The sequence below is a fragment of the Myotis brandtii genome, unplaced genomic scaffold, assembly GCF_000412655.1.
Source record: "Myotis brandtii unplaced genomic scaffold, ASM41265v1 scaffold69, whole genome shotgun sequence".
NCBI lineage: Eukaryota > Metazoa > Chordata > Mammalia > Chiroptera > Vespertilionidae > Myotis > Myotis brandtii.
The window spans coordinates 499,932-517,987 of NW_005370700.1; the positions used below are offsets into that span (position 1 = coordinate 499,932).

Here is an 18,056-nt window from a genome sequence, read left to right on the forward strand (position 1 = left end):
GGCCTGATCACCCCTAACCACCTCTGCCTCAGCCCCACCACCATGGCTGCTTTGTCCGGGACGTCCGGAAAGTTGTCCGGAAGTTGTTCGGTCTAATTAGCATATTACCCTTTTATTAGTATAGATTTTTAAAAGATTATTATTTTGCTTTAACTTAGATTTTTAGAATATTTTAAAAATATATTTTTATTTATTTTGGAGAGGAAGAAAGAGGGAAAAATAGAAACATCAATGATGAGAGAATCATTGATCTGTTGCCTCCTGCACACTCCCCACCGGGGATTGAGCCCACAACCCTGGCATGTGCCCTGACCGGGAATCGAACTGTGACCTACTGGTTCTTAGGTTGACGCTCAACCACTGAGCCATACGGGTCAGGCCCATATTTTATTTTATTTTATTTTATTTTATTTTATTTTATTTTATTTATTTTATTATTTTTAAACCTTAGAGCACACATGTGCTTCCCTACATGGCCCCTCCAGTGACATGCTCATTGTAGAGAACTTTAACAAGTAGGTTTTCTCTCATCCTAATATGTAAAAAGCCAGGGGCCGTCACGACCAGATAGCACCATCTGCTATCTCCCTCCTCTCCATCCCTCCTCCCATTATTGGATGACTAACTTCAGATTTTTAAAAGTAGGAATTACATTTAAAGATCATTACATTTGATGGCAAAGAACACTATCCATATATATAAAGAGCCAGGGGCCATCACGACCGAAACAACCAGACAGACTACCGAACAGGCTGTGTGGGGCGACCAGGCTGGTGGCGGGGGGGGCAGTGAGGGGCGACCAGGCCAGTGGGGGGGCATTTGGGGGCGACTAGGCCGGCAGGGGGGACAGTAAGGGGCAACCAGGCTGGTGGCGGGGAGCATTTGGGGGCGACCAGACCGGCAAAGGGGGGCAGTTGGGGGCAATCAGGCAGGTGAGCAGTTAGAGACAACAAACCACAGGCTGCGTGGGGTGACAAGGCTGGCTGGGGGGTTAGTGAGGGACAACCAAACGACTAAACATCAGGCTGCGTGGGGCGACCAGGACGGCAGGGGGGTTAGTGAGAGACGACCAAATGACTAAACAGCAGGCTTCATGGGGCGACCAGGCTGGCAGGGGGGACGTTGGGGGTGACCAGGCTGGTGGTGGGGGGCAGTGAGGGGTGACCAGGCTGCAGTGGGGGGGCATTTGGGGGCGACTAGGCCGGCAGGGGGGACAGTAAGGGGCAACCAGGCTGGTGGCGGGGAGCATTTGGGGGCGACCAGACCGGCAAAGGGGGGCAGTTGGGGGCAATCAGGCAGGTGAGCAGTTAGGAGCCAGCGGTCCAGGATTGTGAGAGGGATGTCCGACTGCCAGTTTAGGCCTGATTCCCCCTCCACTAAACCAGCAGTTGGACATCCCCCAAGGGGTCCTGGATTGGAGAGGGTGCAGGCTGGGCTGAGGGGGACCCTCTGTCCCCCGTGCACAAATTTCGTGCACCGAGCCTCTAGTCTATATATATATATATAAGCCTAAGTGACCGTTAGGACCAGACGACCGGCCAGTAGCTATGATGCGCACTGACCACTCAATGCAGGAGCTGCCCCCTGGTGGTCAGTGCACTCCCATGGCCAACCTCCCGTGGTCCCTCCCCACAGCCAGCCAGGTGGTCAGTGTGCTTCCACAGCCAACCTCCCGTAGCTGGCCAACCTCCTGTGGTCCCGCCTCCTGGCCAGCCGGGCGGCCCCTATCAGCCCGAATGGGACTGGGAGAGATGCCCCAATCGACCCCAATCACCAGCCAGGCTGAGGAACCCCACCCGTGCACGAATTCGTGCACCAGACCTCTAGTGTATATATAATAGCATGTCTGTCTGTCTGTCTACCTATCTACCTACCTACCTACATTCCTACCTATCTATAGCTTTGCATCTTTTTTTCTGATTAAATCATGGACATTTTTCATTATTTTACATTGATGATAAATATAATTAGAAATATCTTGATGACTATTCTGCACCCAAAAATAAACACATTTCTGATTATTTGTTAGAATAAATTTTTTCCAGATAAAACCTTGGTCTCAGTATGGGAATATTTTGAGAAGCTTGATACACAGGGCCAGTAGATTTTAGGAAAAGTTATATCCATTTATAGTCACAATGAAGCACCAATTAGAGGGAGAAAATCATTATCATTTAAATATTTAATATTTCCTTGATGTACTAGTAATGTTGAACATGATCTTTTCATGTAACTGTATTTCTTTTGTTAAACGTTAATGTCCTTCACTTATTTTTTTTAGTGCTTTTCTTACTGACTTATAAGAACATTTTCTATTAAATATTAATTCTTTGCCAATGTCCTTAGTTTGTCATTCCTTTTAGGTTTAATCACGATAGCTTTTAGAATAGACATTTAAACCTTTTTTATATAGAAAGTATTATATATAAACTAGAGGCCCAGTGTACGAAAATTCATGCACAGGGGTAGGGGGGGATCCCTCAGCCCGGCCTGCGCCCTCTCACAGGGGATGTCCTACTGATGGCAGTCTGGCCTCCCTCTGCGGGAGGCGACCGGGCCTACCGATTAGGAGACGGCACTGCCCCCATCATCCCGCCGCTGTCGCCCAGTCTCCCTCTGCGGGAGGCAACTGGACGGGCAAATCAGGGGATGGTGCCAGCCCCGCCATTGCCCCTCCACCGCTGCTGCTGGTCGCTGCCGCCCCCCATCGCCGTTCCCTCCCTCTGCCAGCTGGCATGCGCCTTGGCTGGCCTGGCGCTGCCTGCTCGCCAGCCCCGCCCCCTGCCGACTGGTTGTTCTGCTGTTCAGTTGATTTGCATATTACGCTTTTATTATATAGGATATACATAACATAAACATAAAATCCAATCTACATATATTATAGATGTCTCTTCCTGTGGTCCCCCCCTCCCCCCTTTTTGGCTAAAAAGTCCTTTTCTGGCTTGTGAATATATTCATATAATTTCTTCTTACTTTAAAAAATTATTTTATTTTATAGGTTTAATTTAGCTGGAATTTACTTTGGTATGAGATAAGAATTCAACTTTTATTTTTCTCCAAACAGCTAGTTGCATTTATTAGCAAATTTTGATGCAATTATTTTTAATACAAAATATCATATTATATGGACTCTCATTCTGAGAAGTCCTTGGAGAGCATGTCAGCCATCCTCCCCATCCTAGAGAGGAGAAAACTAAGGTCTGGACAGACTGAGGGATTTGGGCCAAGGCTTCCCGTACTGTTTGATGAACAGTAGAGAGAGTCTAGGTCTCTGTGGCTTCCTGAGGACACTACTTAGGCAGTATTCTTCAATTATATATTGAAATCAATGTGCTCACTCAGGACTTAAAATATCAACAAATAGGCATTGATTAGGCCAATGCATCTAGGAATCACCTTAAATGCTTTTCAAATTTTAGTTTGCACTAAAGGTTAGGATAGATTAATGGACCAAAATTCTACTTTCAAAATTCTACCCTTTTTGTTTTTTCCTAAGATAACAGAGGATGACTTTCAGCAACAGATGTTACAACAGGGTTTAAGCATATGGCATACAAGGCATACATAATGACTGATAGCTGTCACTGTCTAACTAAGACTGTTACTTTAAGATACATAGCAAAAAAGTCCAAAAATTCAGAAAAGTTTTAAGAAGAAAATTAAGACCACCCATAACCCTATTATCCCAAGAATAACACTATTTTAACATTTTTTTCTATCCTTTGAGGCATTTTTCTAGGTGTGCCTGAGCACACACATGACCACCCAATGCACAGAGATTTATTTTTACAAAAAGTGGAATTATATTATACAAATTTCCTTAACTTTTTCTTCCCTTAACATTATACTGTGGAGACCTCGCAAATTAGTAATATAACTGCACATCATTTTTAATGGCTGTATAATATTTAACTGTGGAGCATAATTCATTTAATTCTATTGATATTTAGAGCTCTGAGATAACATTCCTATAAAGACATCTTTTCTAATGAGGTTACCTTTTTAGTATTTTACATAGCGAGCTTGAACCTGTGATTCTCCATCAACTTCAAGAATGAGACAGTATCTATGAACTCTTTCCCAAAACACGAATAGAACGTCACAGGATCTAATTATCCCACACTCCAAGTTTTGTTTAAATCATCTAAACTGTAATTTTCCCACATGATTCCTCTCTCAAAATCCTACAGAAACATCTGCACTACACATCACCCATGTTGTCAGTAACTGAGATGGAAGTTCATGTCTTGGTCATTTGTTGTTCTCACCTTTGTCTTTATTTACCATTTTCTTCTTTGTATTCAGTATTCTTGTTCCTTTTTGTTTGGGGTGGGATTTGTTTGTTTTTAAATTTCTGGAAGGACACTTGAGTGTCCAACTATTAGAATTTTTTGGCCCTCCATTTTGGTGAACTACAGACTTTCAAATGACTTCAAATGAGTGAAGATACCACTAGGATGTGAGTAGATGCTAGACTGATGTTCTTACTCAGGTAAAGCCTGTTGTCAGTGCTTCATGAAACACTTACTTCAGCAGCTCCAGGGTTTTGTGATCGAGAGCCAGCCGGGGGTTTCCAGTCAGGTCTAGTTCTTGCAATTTTGGAGGCAGGTTTTCTGGTAAAGTGACTTCGCTTAGCTCGTTACAGCTCAGGTCCACACACTGAAGAAATAAGTGGAAACAAGGAGAGTCAGGTGGTTCAGAGCTCCTGTGCCTCCCAGCGGAATCAGCCTAACCATTTGCTACACTCGCTGCTCAAATGCAGAAAAGTTTGGTGGCCACTCTGCCACAGACATTGAAAACAGGTTTTGTTAAATGCAGTTTAAATTTTTACTCTCTTTGAATAATGCAAAAAAAAATCCATGCTCTTTCTTCTCCCCATCTTTATCCTTCAAAGTTTTCTGTACATTTAAAATTAAGAGTTAACTGAAATATCCTCAGGATACTTTTTCTTATTGCTGACAAAAATCTCTGCACCTGTTGTGAACATGAGGTAGTTACAACATCAAAATGGAACTTCTTAAAACAAACAAAAACCCATGCAAATGGGGAAAAAGCAGGGAACAAATACTCAGAATGATAAGATCTTCAAAAGAAGCTAAGTAAGATATCAGTAAGAGACAGACTAGCACATGGGCCTGTCTACTATATGCAATAGAAAAGGGCAGGAATTAAATATGGATCCTGCCCTCCGGGCATTGAACACCTGGACCCTCCCAGCAACCCCCGCCTAATCTCATCAGAAAACAAGCAGAAGGATCAGCATATTGATTAGAGCAGAAATTCTGTGTTATCTGTGAATGGGAATAATGCCTCCTTTCTCATAAAGTCAGTGGAAGGCTTAAATGAGGTGAGACCTAACACCAGGGGCTGTGCTTCTGCTCTGGGAGCAGGGAACCAGGGCAGAAGGCTCGCATGCACAGGCCAGAATGAGAGTAACTGGTAAGTTTTCTGGATAAGAGAATGTGGACCCCAAATTCAGCAGGATGAAGTGGAAAGCATTCAGTTATCTGGCTTGAGCTGGCACCTGACTATAATTTTATTTTTAAATCTTTATTTTAGAAAGTATTACATATGTACCCCATTTCCCCCCATTGACTCCTTCTAGCCCGCCGCCACCCCACGCCCACGCCGTCCCCACACTATTGTTTGTCTGTGTCCATGGGTTATGCATATATAGTATGTGCATATGAGTTCTTTGGTTGATCTCTTCCCAGCCACAACCCACACCTGCCTTTTCTCTGAGATTGTAAGTCTGTCCCATGCTTCTATGTCTCTAGACCTATTTTGTTCATCAGTTTATTTTGTTCATTAGATTACACATATAAGTGAAAGCATGGCATTTGTCTTTCTCTGACAGGATTATTTTGCTTAGCATAATACTCTCCAGATCCCTCCATGTTATCTCAAAGAGTAAGAGATCCTTCTTTTTCACTGCTGCATAATATTCCCTGGTGTAAATGTACCACAGCCTATTAAAAAACCTTAAGATAGTTTGAAAGCAAATTGTATTCAAGAATTTCAGAATCCTCAAAAGTGGAAAAAATCATCGTTATTTGGAAAAATTCTTAAAAGAACTTAAATCTATAATGGATTGGGGAGAGCTATAGACTAGGTAAAATGAGAACCTATATTTTTGGAGAAATGTGTTTTTAACTGATAATACAATGTTTCACACAAATTGTTTCATACTCTTGCTCCCAAACTGCAGCAATGCTATAAAATTATAGTATAATCTTAAGTAATTACTTTTTAATACAAGAGCTTTATGACCCATTACAAAAGGTTGGACAAACAGAAAAGCTTAGAAAACTTGCCCTTAAATTTACCACCTTAACACTACCAGTGTTAGCATTCTATTTTTTTTTCTTATTGGCTTATTATTAATATAAAAAACTTTAAAAGATCATAAATGTAGGTACCATTTCATTACATTTCAATTATTCCATATTTTCACTCCCAACACCTTTAACAGCCTTAATAATTTCAGTTAAGTACAATATTTCACATAATTAAAACATTCATAATAGAAAAATGGTCATCTCCTTTTTGTTTTATTTTCCAATTATAAATAATGGTTGCATGAATAGTCAACTGGACTTTAATGAAAAATTTATAATACTGGTTAATAATGGTTTATTCTGCCAGTAGAGTCGGAATACATCACAGATAAGACAACAAATGGTATAAATATAATCTCCTGGGTAATTTTGAAACCTGAGCTTAAGGGCTGGCAGGTGTGGATAGCTCATAACATATGTGGTTGACAGAAATAAATTCAGAGGTCAGGGCATGGATTATGGGAAAAGATTCCCATAATCTAAAAAGGCATTTTAGAACATTACTAAATTTTATAAAATTGGTTAGCAATGTTTTATAATGTGATCTAAGGTTTTAAACTTTCAGAGTTCTGTCAATGTAAAATTGCTCATTCTTATATTATCAAATTATAAAATGAGTTCACTAGAGTATTTATTTACAAAGATAATAACTGGCCATGGAAAGCAGACCTTCTTAGAGATGGTGCTTATATAACCCCGCCCAGGCCCATTTGGTCACCACGTCTTTAATTCACTGCAGCCAGTTCCCTTCTGAGTCCTTCACTATCCTGTCCATCACATTCCCCTAGAGGACTATGACCCTCCCTAGCTTTGCTTTCAGTTTCCCTTCCTTCTGACCCTCTCCCCACAATGCTGTCATCAGGGTGATACTCTGATGACATTTATTCCATCTGGTCACACTCCAGTTTCACACTCCTCCTGCCCTTCAATCTGCCACCGAACTCCTCAGGATGTCAAAGAAGGCACACGTCAACCAGGTAAATGTATGAAAACCACTGTCGTAAAAAAATTATGCATGCTATTTATAGTATCTTCAAATGTCTGTTATATCAAGTTTATATCGGGAAGTGCCTGAAAAGTGAGGAATGGCTAAGTAGGACAGCTTTTGTTCCTTATTAGGAGACTAGAATATGCTCCAAAGTCTATAACCACTGAGTTATTTTTTATTAAACATAAAACTGAGGATAAGCAGAAATTCTAAGATGCAAATGAAAAGCTACATTTTATATCTATAAGGAATTCCTACTTTTGCATCAACGCACATACAAACACATACACACACACAAATAAAAACCTGTTAGATGACTCATCCCAGTGAACAGATTTCACCCCATTAAGTCTACCTGACTCAGGAATCACACCAATTGCTGCCTTCATTTACATATATCATTTCCTGTTTCAGCACCTCAGTTTCCTAACCTATCAAATGGGAATATCTGTTCTATCCCATTTCATTAAACTGAAATGAATGCTTGGTGACCTATACAGGGAATGATTATGAGTTGGGTGGTGAATGCTACTTAATTAGGGGAGCTGGTAGAGAGGGGTACACTGGCACCATTAAGTTTCTCAGACTGCTATCACACCCCATTCAGTCTCTGAGCCTGGAAATAAGTAGGGAAATAGATTAGGCAGATGGGAAACCTTCAGTGGCTATGTGGCTAGCCTCACGCCATGCAGTTGGTAAGGGCTGGAATACAATTTCCCAATCCCAGTCCAGCGGTTTGGTTTCTGGTTATTTTTTCCTTCTGCTGACTCAATAGTTTAGCTCAGTGGTTAGAAAGGATGGGGCAAAGACAACTGAGTCTCCATGCTGAGGAAGTCAATGGTGCAAATGCCCAAATGAATGAATGAGAGACACAATTCTCTCTTTGGACACCACAGTAGATGGGCTGAAACCACACACCTTGATTTCCGGGAGCTGCATAACTTCGGGAAAGACCTCGATGCAGTTGGAGTGGGCGATCACCGTGTGCATGCGCCGGCAGTTCATGATGGTTGTTGGGATGGCTTTCAGTTTGTTCCCACTGATATCGACTTCTTCAAGTTCCTCCAGTTTCGCCATTTTACTAAAACAAGAAAAAATCCACGCACAGGGAGTCATAATTATAGGGCAAGTTAAAAAGAAAATAACACATAATGAAAGTCAAAGGTGGAATTTACTATGACTTTAAAGATTCTTTAAAGATTCACTTGTAATAGTCATTTTAACAAATAAGACTATCTTTTCACTATTGCTTTTTGAGTATCAAATTATTTTAACATCTCCTTTCCTACTTTAAAACAAAAACTATTAACTTAAACTCTTCAAATTAGCAACAAGAAGGAAAACAGATATTCTTCTCCTCTGAAAACTGTGTGTGAATTAAGTTATCCTGATAACAATCACCTTGCTATGCAGTTTAGTCTAAAAGCTAATGAAAATCCTGCTCAAATAGGTTAAAAGTCAGCATTAATCCCATATCAGTACTTTCAAAGAGCTTAGTTGGAGAGTCTGATTTCCTTTGTATCGGCACTGAAAACTCAAGGGGTGCAGGGAAAAAGAGGATTATAACTCCTATGAAGGTATGTTTTCTCCTAAAACCAAACTCCCCAATTCCCGACATCACCCTGACGACAGGTGCTGGTGAGGAGTGGGTGGGGGTTGGGGGATGCTGAAAGGTCATCTGCATCATCTCTCCACTTGCTGGCAGGACCCAAACTTAAACTGTGCCCCAAAGAAATTTCTCTCAACTCCTCCCAAACACCCACAAAGAAGGACTCTCTCTGATCTTACCTTAATAATGTGTCCTAATGTAATCTAACACTCTTGTTTAACTATGTCTTTTATTGTTCAATCTTAATCTATAATTAATCTTAATAATATTAATCAATAATTACAGTAAGCAAATAAAGAAAAATTTCTGAGTTAGTTTGTCCTGCATTTTCTGTAGATGAGGAGGAACAACCCCTCCACCTCCACAGTCTTATGATACACAGGCCACCTGACACTCAGCCATTCCTCCCCTTTTCTGCCACTGGTGATGCTGGTTTCCAAGAAGCTCAGGATTCCCAGTGAGTGGAACTCAAATCTGTAATGTGAATCGTTTAGTTTACAGCTATTGGTATCTTCTCTGCTTGCTGTGGTTTTATTTGTCACAATGAACCTTTAAAAATTTTAGCAAGAAACCCATTATTACTTTTCTTTCTGTCATCTCTCACATATAAAAGTTATCTTATCTGCTTACCTTGAAAAAAAAATACATGCCTAAGATACATAAGAACTAAGTTTTTGTCTACTGAAACCCAATCTTTCAATCTCATCAATACCCAACATGGAATCAGGATATGCTACAAACAACATTACAGATGCAGACTGCGAAGTAATCCATTTACATTAGCCCGAATTTGGAAGACTATTATTTGGATATGCTATCATCATATTTTGAAAAGCAATGTGGAGAAATCAATGGGTAACGGGGCATGAGAAATGACTCAAAAGTTAGCAATCGGGCCCAAGAAAGGAGAAGTTACAGAAGTTAACATGGAAAGAAGGTGGTCATGAACGCCTTGACCATGGAGTACGTTCTTTAATTCAGCATCCATCTGTGGAGTCTACCCTAGGCCAGACCTTGTGTGAGACAGGAGGCTCAAGGAGACAGGTATGTCCCAGTCCTGTCTTGTAGAGCAGCTGCTGTGCCACATCACAAGCCCCAGGGAGACAGAAATGATGCCAAGGTGCGTTTTGATGGAATGCATAAAAAACTCTCTGTACTCTGGCTGATTACAACTGACATGGTTCCCTGGGGAACACCCGCAGAATCTGAGTTTGATAATCATTTCTCAGGCAGGGCTTGGACATTCACCATCTGAAATAGGACGATAAGCCCTTTCAGATGTATTATCTTATGTGATTACTATGTTTTCATCCCAAAATATCATCTCCTCATTCCACAGTAAAGTACACAGAAGTTCAAAAAAAATTGAATCATTAACATCAAGTGAAGGGAAAAACTACAGAAATAAATATATACTACAAAAACAAAAACAAAACACAGAGCAATACTTAAAGTCCATGTCTATTTGGGCCTTCCTCCTTCAGTAGGGTTTACACAAACAGGTAGTCCTGAGGGCAGCAGAGGGAAGTTGTGCCAGTATTTTGCTTTGGCCCAGACTCAGTGGCAGTTAGCAGAATACCAGAGAGGTTAATGTTTGCTCCTTTGATGTGTGGGTATGTGTTCTAAGTCTCAACTTGTGTGATGGATGGATGCCAATGAAGTGGACATGGATGGGGAGTGAATCCCTCAGGGCAGGCTCGGGGTGTGGATTCCCGCAGAGCTAGACACAATGCCATTGCTCATAAAACAGAAATCAACACCAAAATATTATTAGAAACGGAATCTTCTGAGGGCCAGACATCCTTCGTAATCTCCCACAGTTTCTATGGTTGCACAAGCCACCACGGCTACCTATACCATAAGCAAAAACACAAAAACTGGTAGCTAATTGATGTCCTAATTACCAACCACCATATTAGGTTAAGTTTTCCAAGATTTGGTTAAAAAGAAGCTAAAGAAAAAAATACATATGCTAAATAACATATCTTATTTCAAAACCATAAGAATGTTCTAGTGATTGGGTCTGTGGATATATTCATATTAGGAAAACCGACACATTTCTCTTTAGGAGAGTGCTGATCGTGGCTTATATAAAAGACAACGGTGAAGATGAATCAGGGAGAAACAAGTTTTACGTCATCTGGGAAATGACTGCTTTCGCCTTTCCATCTGTGACTTGATTTTCAGAAGCACAGTGAAAAGCATCCCTTGATGGGCTTCTCTTACCTTGCTGGGAAGCTCTGAAGGCGGTTGTAGGCCATGTGCAGGATCTTCAGGTGGGGGTGTCCTGTTAACAAGGGCACACACTTGTCTGTGAGGTTGTTGTTTGTCAAATACAACTCCTGTAAGATGCTGCTCGTCTCTTCGGAAAGCGTGGCTGCAGGAAGGGTTTCCAGTTTGTTGGCAGATGCATTCAGGAATCTCAGGCTACAAGGACAAAATGCAACAAAATCCCGATGATAAGCCAGAGTTCTAGTCCGGAATCCTCAAAAAGCCCAGTTTTCTGATGGATACCTCGCATATTAGAAACTGGGTTTAGAAATGGGAATTTAAAGACAGGACCTGGAATTAGCAGGCATCTGGATACCTGACTCCCCTGTCTACGATGAACACAACAGCTATCTATGTGTCTTATATACAAAGAGAGAGAAATTGATTTTTATGGGAGCACAAAAGGTGACCGAAGTGACTAATTTTATAGCTGATGGGGAGTGGGAGAGAGAGTGATAAATATTTTGTCTTTAGGAAGAGAAAAATAATTGCCTTTTTAAAAAAAAGAGTTCTTATAGTAATAAAACAATTGGATATTAGATCACAACCCAACTAAAGCACATAGTGACTAAGCCCTGTCAGTATGTTGTCAAAACCACATTTTACTGACAGGTTCACAACCCCAGGAGCTGATTTGCTCTGATGAAGGGACACTATACAGCTGGAGAAATGAAGAACTACAACTTCATGATCAACAGGACAAATCTTTTTTTTTTTTTTAAATTAATAAATCTTTTATTGTTCAGATTATTACAGATGTTCCTCTTTTTTCCACCATATCTCCCCTCCACCAGGTTCCCACCCCACCCCATGCCCTTACCCCCTACCACTGTCCTCATCCATAGGTGTAAGATTTTTGTCCAGTCTCTTCCCACACCCCCCACACCTCCTTCCCCCCAACAACAGGACAAATCTTGCAAAAGTAATGTGGAGTGAAAGAAGCCAGAGAACAGAGGATACACCGTGTGAGTCCCTAACAACAGGGGGGTATCAGAAGTCAGGGAAAAGGAAGCAGTGTCTAGGAGAAGACTGGTTTTTCCAACAGGATGACGTCTGGTTTTCGATCGGGGTGCTGGTTACAGGAGTGCACTCACTTTGATAAAATTCATCATGTGCTACACTTATGATCTGTCCTCTTTTCTGTAATTATCTTATTATTCAAAAATTTTTACATTAAGAACAAATAAATAATATCTAAATATGCAACTGGTTATCCAAATAACAGAGTGAACAATGGCTAAAATATGAAGAATGTTTTTATACCTAAGATAACTAATATTGTCAAACAGTAATCCTAGAGTTATTGTGAGACACAGATAAATGCAAAATGCAAAGCTGCAGAACTGAGACAGAATCCTTGCTGTGACAAGGTTCCAAACCATTTGGCAGGGTATGCTCCATGGTGAAGCTGCAGCCACCGGAACATGGAGCGTGTTCAGCCCACAGGACTCACCTGCTCTAGTGTAAGGTCAAAGCTGCCCTGCCTCCACATAGAACTACTGTGTTAGTGAACCTCCATTTTCTCATTTCAAAATCACTTGGGTCTGAAACAGTCAGCACTCAATTCAGGACTATTCTACCATATCTTTGGAAAAAAGAATAAAATCTTCCTTTAAAAAAAAAAAAGAAAAGAAAAGAAAAATGGAATACCAGGTACAGTTATTTTTAATCTTGGATAAAAAGAAGGCTTTGCATTCAGGAGTCATCACCAGGATTGTCATTCCAAACTCTCAACCCACTAATTTAATACTCCCCAATTTTGCAACCCCCACATGCTTATACACACACACCCAACTCCACTACTTATCTGAGGAAAAGCAGCTTCCCCAAAATAGAACATTTTCCATTAAAGAAACACGTATTCTGTTGACTTTTTTTTTTAAAGGGAAGTTAGAGAACGGCTGTAGAGACCATAAATAGTCATGGGAAATTATAGTCATGTGTGCTGCAGAGAGGAAAATAAAGGTCATTCATGCCGCTTCTGAAATGGTTTTGAACTAGGAAGGAAACCAGTGTCAGCACCATAGTTCTTTAAAGCATCTATGAGTATCTCTTTTTTATTTTATTTCGTTATTTTTTTAGTATCTCTTTAGGTCCCATTTGTATCACCTGACTTAAATGCCCTGTTAGTAATTTCTTCAGTGCAGAACTAGGAAAAATTAAAATGCACTGCTCTAAAATAACATGGACTGAGGTTGGCCGGGAAACTATCTGACAATCTCACTAAAACACAATTCTCCAGGAAATATGTAGTTACAGATGCAGGCAAAGAAAAGAGATAAATTAATTCATAAAAATGTTTGCACACATTTAGGCCAGAAGAAGAGGGAACATCATTTGAAAGGAAAAAAGATTGACAAGTGAATGCTCATTTAGAAAGCTGCAGAGGGGACTTGGGAAACTGTTCGCGCCATCTGAAAGAAGGCGAGACAGTGATTTCCAAAAACGTGTTCTCTCATCTTGCTGAAATCCGCTTGTACTGAAGGAGCTATATACTCTTTACGGGAAATTAAGGGGGTAGGGAAATAAATCCCACACCCTACCCCTCCAGGAAATAAAACTAAGTTGAAACTACACTGGCCGGTTCCAAAGAATTTCATTTGTATGAATAAAGCCTGACTGAGTCACCTTGTTAGTCAATGGGCAGAGAGCAAACAATTGGATTAAAAAGACGTCTTATTATAATGGTCTCAGGAAATTAAATTCAGTACCCACCCTCTTAAATATAAAAAACTTGTCTCACAACCTCACAACGTTTTAGGATACAAATTAAATTGGTTTAATGTAGGTGTTGTATTTCCACCAGAATGAGCAACTACTTTAATTTTGCAAAATTTAACAGTTTTACTCAGTAAAGATGGTATATAACCCCACCCCCTGCTTTCTGCTAAATTCCTAAAGCACTGAGTTTGGCCTCAACCTCAATAGGATGTGACAACCTCATCAAGCTTCTTCCTTATAGATTTCTGCATAAAATATTGTTTAATGTGCCAACAGATGTTTCACCCATTCAACCTTCCTTACTATGCAACCCTCCTCTACTAATTAGAAAAAAAGCAGTAACATCACTGCTTTCTTTTCATTTGTAAGGTGCTTTGTGGAGACTACAGCTGGTTCCTATTTTCTATTTCATTGGACTCTCCCATTATCCTAGAGATGCCCCCCTCATATTTCACAGAAGACAGAAACTGAAGCTGAGAAAAGTCAAATTACTTGGCAATGGTTAAATAGTAATTACTGGCAGAGCCAGAAATAAAACACAGATCTCGTCAATCTTAAGAGTCCACTATTCCCTAACAGATCTCTCTAAATTTCAAAACAAAAATAATAATAATAAAACATTTTTCCTGAGGACATTTTCATAGGCCCTTCTCTCCAAAAAAAGCTGGAGGTCAAGCCGGGCACCTGCTGGGTAGCAGGAAGACCACATGTACACAGCACTTTAAACTGAATGCTTAAAATAACTCAATAACTAGCACAGTACTCAAAAACTTTCCTTAGCAGAAATGCAAAAGTTGTAGGAAAAAGACACCATGTATGGCCCCTACCCTAAAGTATTTGGAAAGCTGCCCACAACAGCAGTGAAATGAGTCCACTTCCTGCTTCTTGAGCAATTGCTATATTCTTCTTTGGCACATTCTGTCCATCTTTCTGGCTCATCTAATTTTTGCTTTGTTTTGTTTTAAATTGCTTTTTAGTATTTTCCAGCGTACCCTTAAACTTTACAGCCAAGCTGTTCTTGAGATAAAGCACAGGATTTGGAATCACAACAGATTTACCTATTTGTAGGCATACCAGGCAGTCTGCATTTACATATTTTTCCTGGATATCAGTACTGGGACTTGTAGTCTATTAAAAATGCAAAAGGTTAAGACTCTAAGCCCAGAAAACCTCTCCTACTTTTAGACAACCCCCTGACTTTTGGCCCCAAAATGTTCCAAAAGTGTCAAACAAAACAATCTATATTCCTTGTCATCTTTACAACACAGTACTTTTGACTATTTCATACATCTTCATAAGGCTGGTAGCTCATAAAGGAAGGGCTTTCAAATTTTTTATGATGGTGACCAAGAGTACAAAATACATTTTACATGACCATCCAGCACAGTACACATGCAAAATACATATGTGTAACTGAAACAAAAGTTTCATGAAGCCATATTTAATCTTACTTTTACACTAGTATTTTCTATCCTATTTAATTTTTAAGTGCTGATAGAAATTCACTAAATCAATGGTATACCCAGCTAATCAGTTTGAAAAACAACAACCCCACAATTATTAATTGCCTAGCAACATCACCTAATAGTGGGGATTGCAAGTGAAGGAAAAGTGCATACAAGTCCAATGGAATTCACACACTTATTTTGGAAGGTCTGAAAATCTGCCTGGCTTGGGTAATAAAGATCATAAGCCTATAACATAACGGAACAAAAGTTATATAGATATAAAAATTGTTAAATAAGAACTCGAAACGAATTTTAAAAATTAAGTATAATTAATTACTTCACATTGATGCAATACTTTAAATTAATGTACAGACCTTATCCTAATTTCATCAATGATCCTACTGATGTGCTCTATCTGGACCGGGATCCAATCCAGAATCCCACTTGCATTTCATTATCATGCCCTCTTAGTCTCCTCCTCTAATCAACCTTATCTGTCTCAAATGACCTTGACATTTTTGAAAAGTATCAGACAATTATTTTGTAGAATACCTTTCCATTTAGGTTTTCTCTTCATTAGTATACAGTGATGCATTTTGGCAAAAGCACACAGAAGTTATATTGTGCCCTCCTATCAGAAGATACATGATTCTCAACTTCAGCCCCCAGATATTCTTAAGTAGGTTAGAGGAAGGCCTCGAAATCTACAGAATCAAAAATTCTGATGAGTGGACAGTTGAGTCCGTGGAACTGAGATAAGGGCCAGGAACCTGCATGTTTAGTAAGTACTTAAGGGGATTCTAAAGACACACTTTGAGAAATACTGTTTTATTTCACTATGGCTCTTAAAACAGAACTTCACAAGATAGTTCTCCTCACTTAAAAAAGAAAAGTGTAGGCAACCTAGCTCTTCAAAATGCCAGAAGTATCAGTCTTTGCCAAAAGGCACCAGTTGTCATGGTCAATCGATAGGCCCCTTGATATTTACACATGTTCTGTCTGAGTCACTAAAACTTATGGTCTGTAATGTGACTAATACTCTGGAGATATTTATTAATTACCATATTTGTACATACACTCCCCCCATTCCTACCCCCGAAAATAAATGCCTTATACTGTTCTAACCAGGGATAAAAACAGACCCTAATGTCTACCCACAACAGGAATCTATAACTTGCCTTTAAAGGATCCATTGTGGCTTTGTTAATTTGAGTGATCTCATCAGAAGCAGCTCTCTGGCCATTAAATGAGTGTGCAGATTCAAGATGGACAGGAAGCCAGGCATGGCAAGATTTCAGGAAGAACAGAAGGATGGCAATACCTCATCCATCCACTCTAGTGACCTATGGGGAATATCAACCCCTACTTTTGCCCATCTGTTGATGAAAACTATTTGTAATTCTTTTGGGGGTTTCCATCAAGAAAATCCTCAACTCTAAGCAAAAAGAGGTAAGAAGAGAGCTTTAGGCCAGTAAAATCCAGATTAGAATATTTACCAGTTCACCCATAAAACTAAAGCCCGATCTATCCTAAGATCAAAATCACCATCAATTTTTGAACAATATATGGTCCATCATATTTCCAATCTATCTATAGTTTTTAAGCTGCCAGTGAAAAGCAAATAAAAATAAACAAAACTCAAAAATGAACATGGAGAGAAAACGTATAAATGGAATTCCTGATTCAATTCATAGGAATTTAAATAAAACTGGTCTAAAGTTTTTGGAGGAGCTAGAGATGTGAGTAAATGTCATCTAATTTAGAGTAGAGTCCCCTTTCCTATTTGGTTACCAAACACCTTCCTGCTACCAGGTAAAGCGCATTAACATACTAGTGTACCATTCTAAACGTGTAGTATTCAACAAACATGCCATGGAATTAAACCAAGATATTAGTTTTAGCAGCCAAGATTTGGAGTAAAGAAAAACTTCCAAGAGTCTTTTGCTGTGTCCAACAATGCATGTTTTTCTGACAGTTCTCTTGAGATTTCCAAACATAACTTCTACTTAGAACACAAACGAAGACTTGAATTTGGGTCCTTTCTTCAGTTACATAACCCAACAAAATTGGTAATGCTAATTTAGTACCACAAGAAATATATTAAAAAAGGTTGCCAATACATTTTAAAGATTAGTATTATGAAGCAAAAGGAATGGAAGAATTGAAGCAGTTGCATTACTGCCTGAAGCTATTTACCAAGCACACAGCTATGTATGATACAAGAAAGTGCTGGTCTTCACACCAGGAGCCAAATTAAAACCACTTGTATCATTCCTTCTCTTTAACCCTCTCAAACCCATCTTGTATTATTGTTTATTGTGTAGTTATTTTAAACTCTATATTAGATTGTAAGCTCCTAGAGGGTAATGCCTATGTTAGTCATTTCAACCCCTACATCACTCAGCACAGTGACTTAAATGTACTTGGTCAGTAAGATGCTGGCTGCCCTGAACTCTGTGAACAAAACAAATCACAGCTGAAACCACCTGCAAGAAACTGGCCACAGAGACTATCTCCAGAAAAACCCTCTTCAATATTTTACACTTCATGGTTCTGGGTGGACCTGCTCCTACAACTGTCAGTACTAGTTTATTCCTTCCCCCAAATTCATCAAACCAAATATACAGCATCTCTACCTTTTCCACAATGCAAATTATGTCTCTCTTTCTCTCACACTCCAT

At 39.8% G+C, this 18,056-nt stretch overlaps 1 protein-coding gene across 1 annotated transcript in view; it reads right to left on the reverse strand.

Annotated features, from left to right (window-relative positions):
- Positions 1–18,056, reverse strand: part of PHLPP1 (PH domain and leucine rich repeat protein phosphatase 1) — a 212,964-nt gene that overhangs the window by 15,779 nt on the left and 179,129 nt on the right. Inside the window, 3 exon segments of the mRNA XM_005881787.2 lie at positions 4,529–4,659; positions 8,245–8,407; positions 11,162–11,362. Of these exon segments, the coding sequence (XP_005881849.1) occupies positions 4,529–4,659; positions 8,245–8,407; positions 11,162–11,362 (495 nt within the window).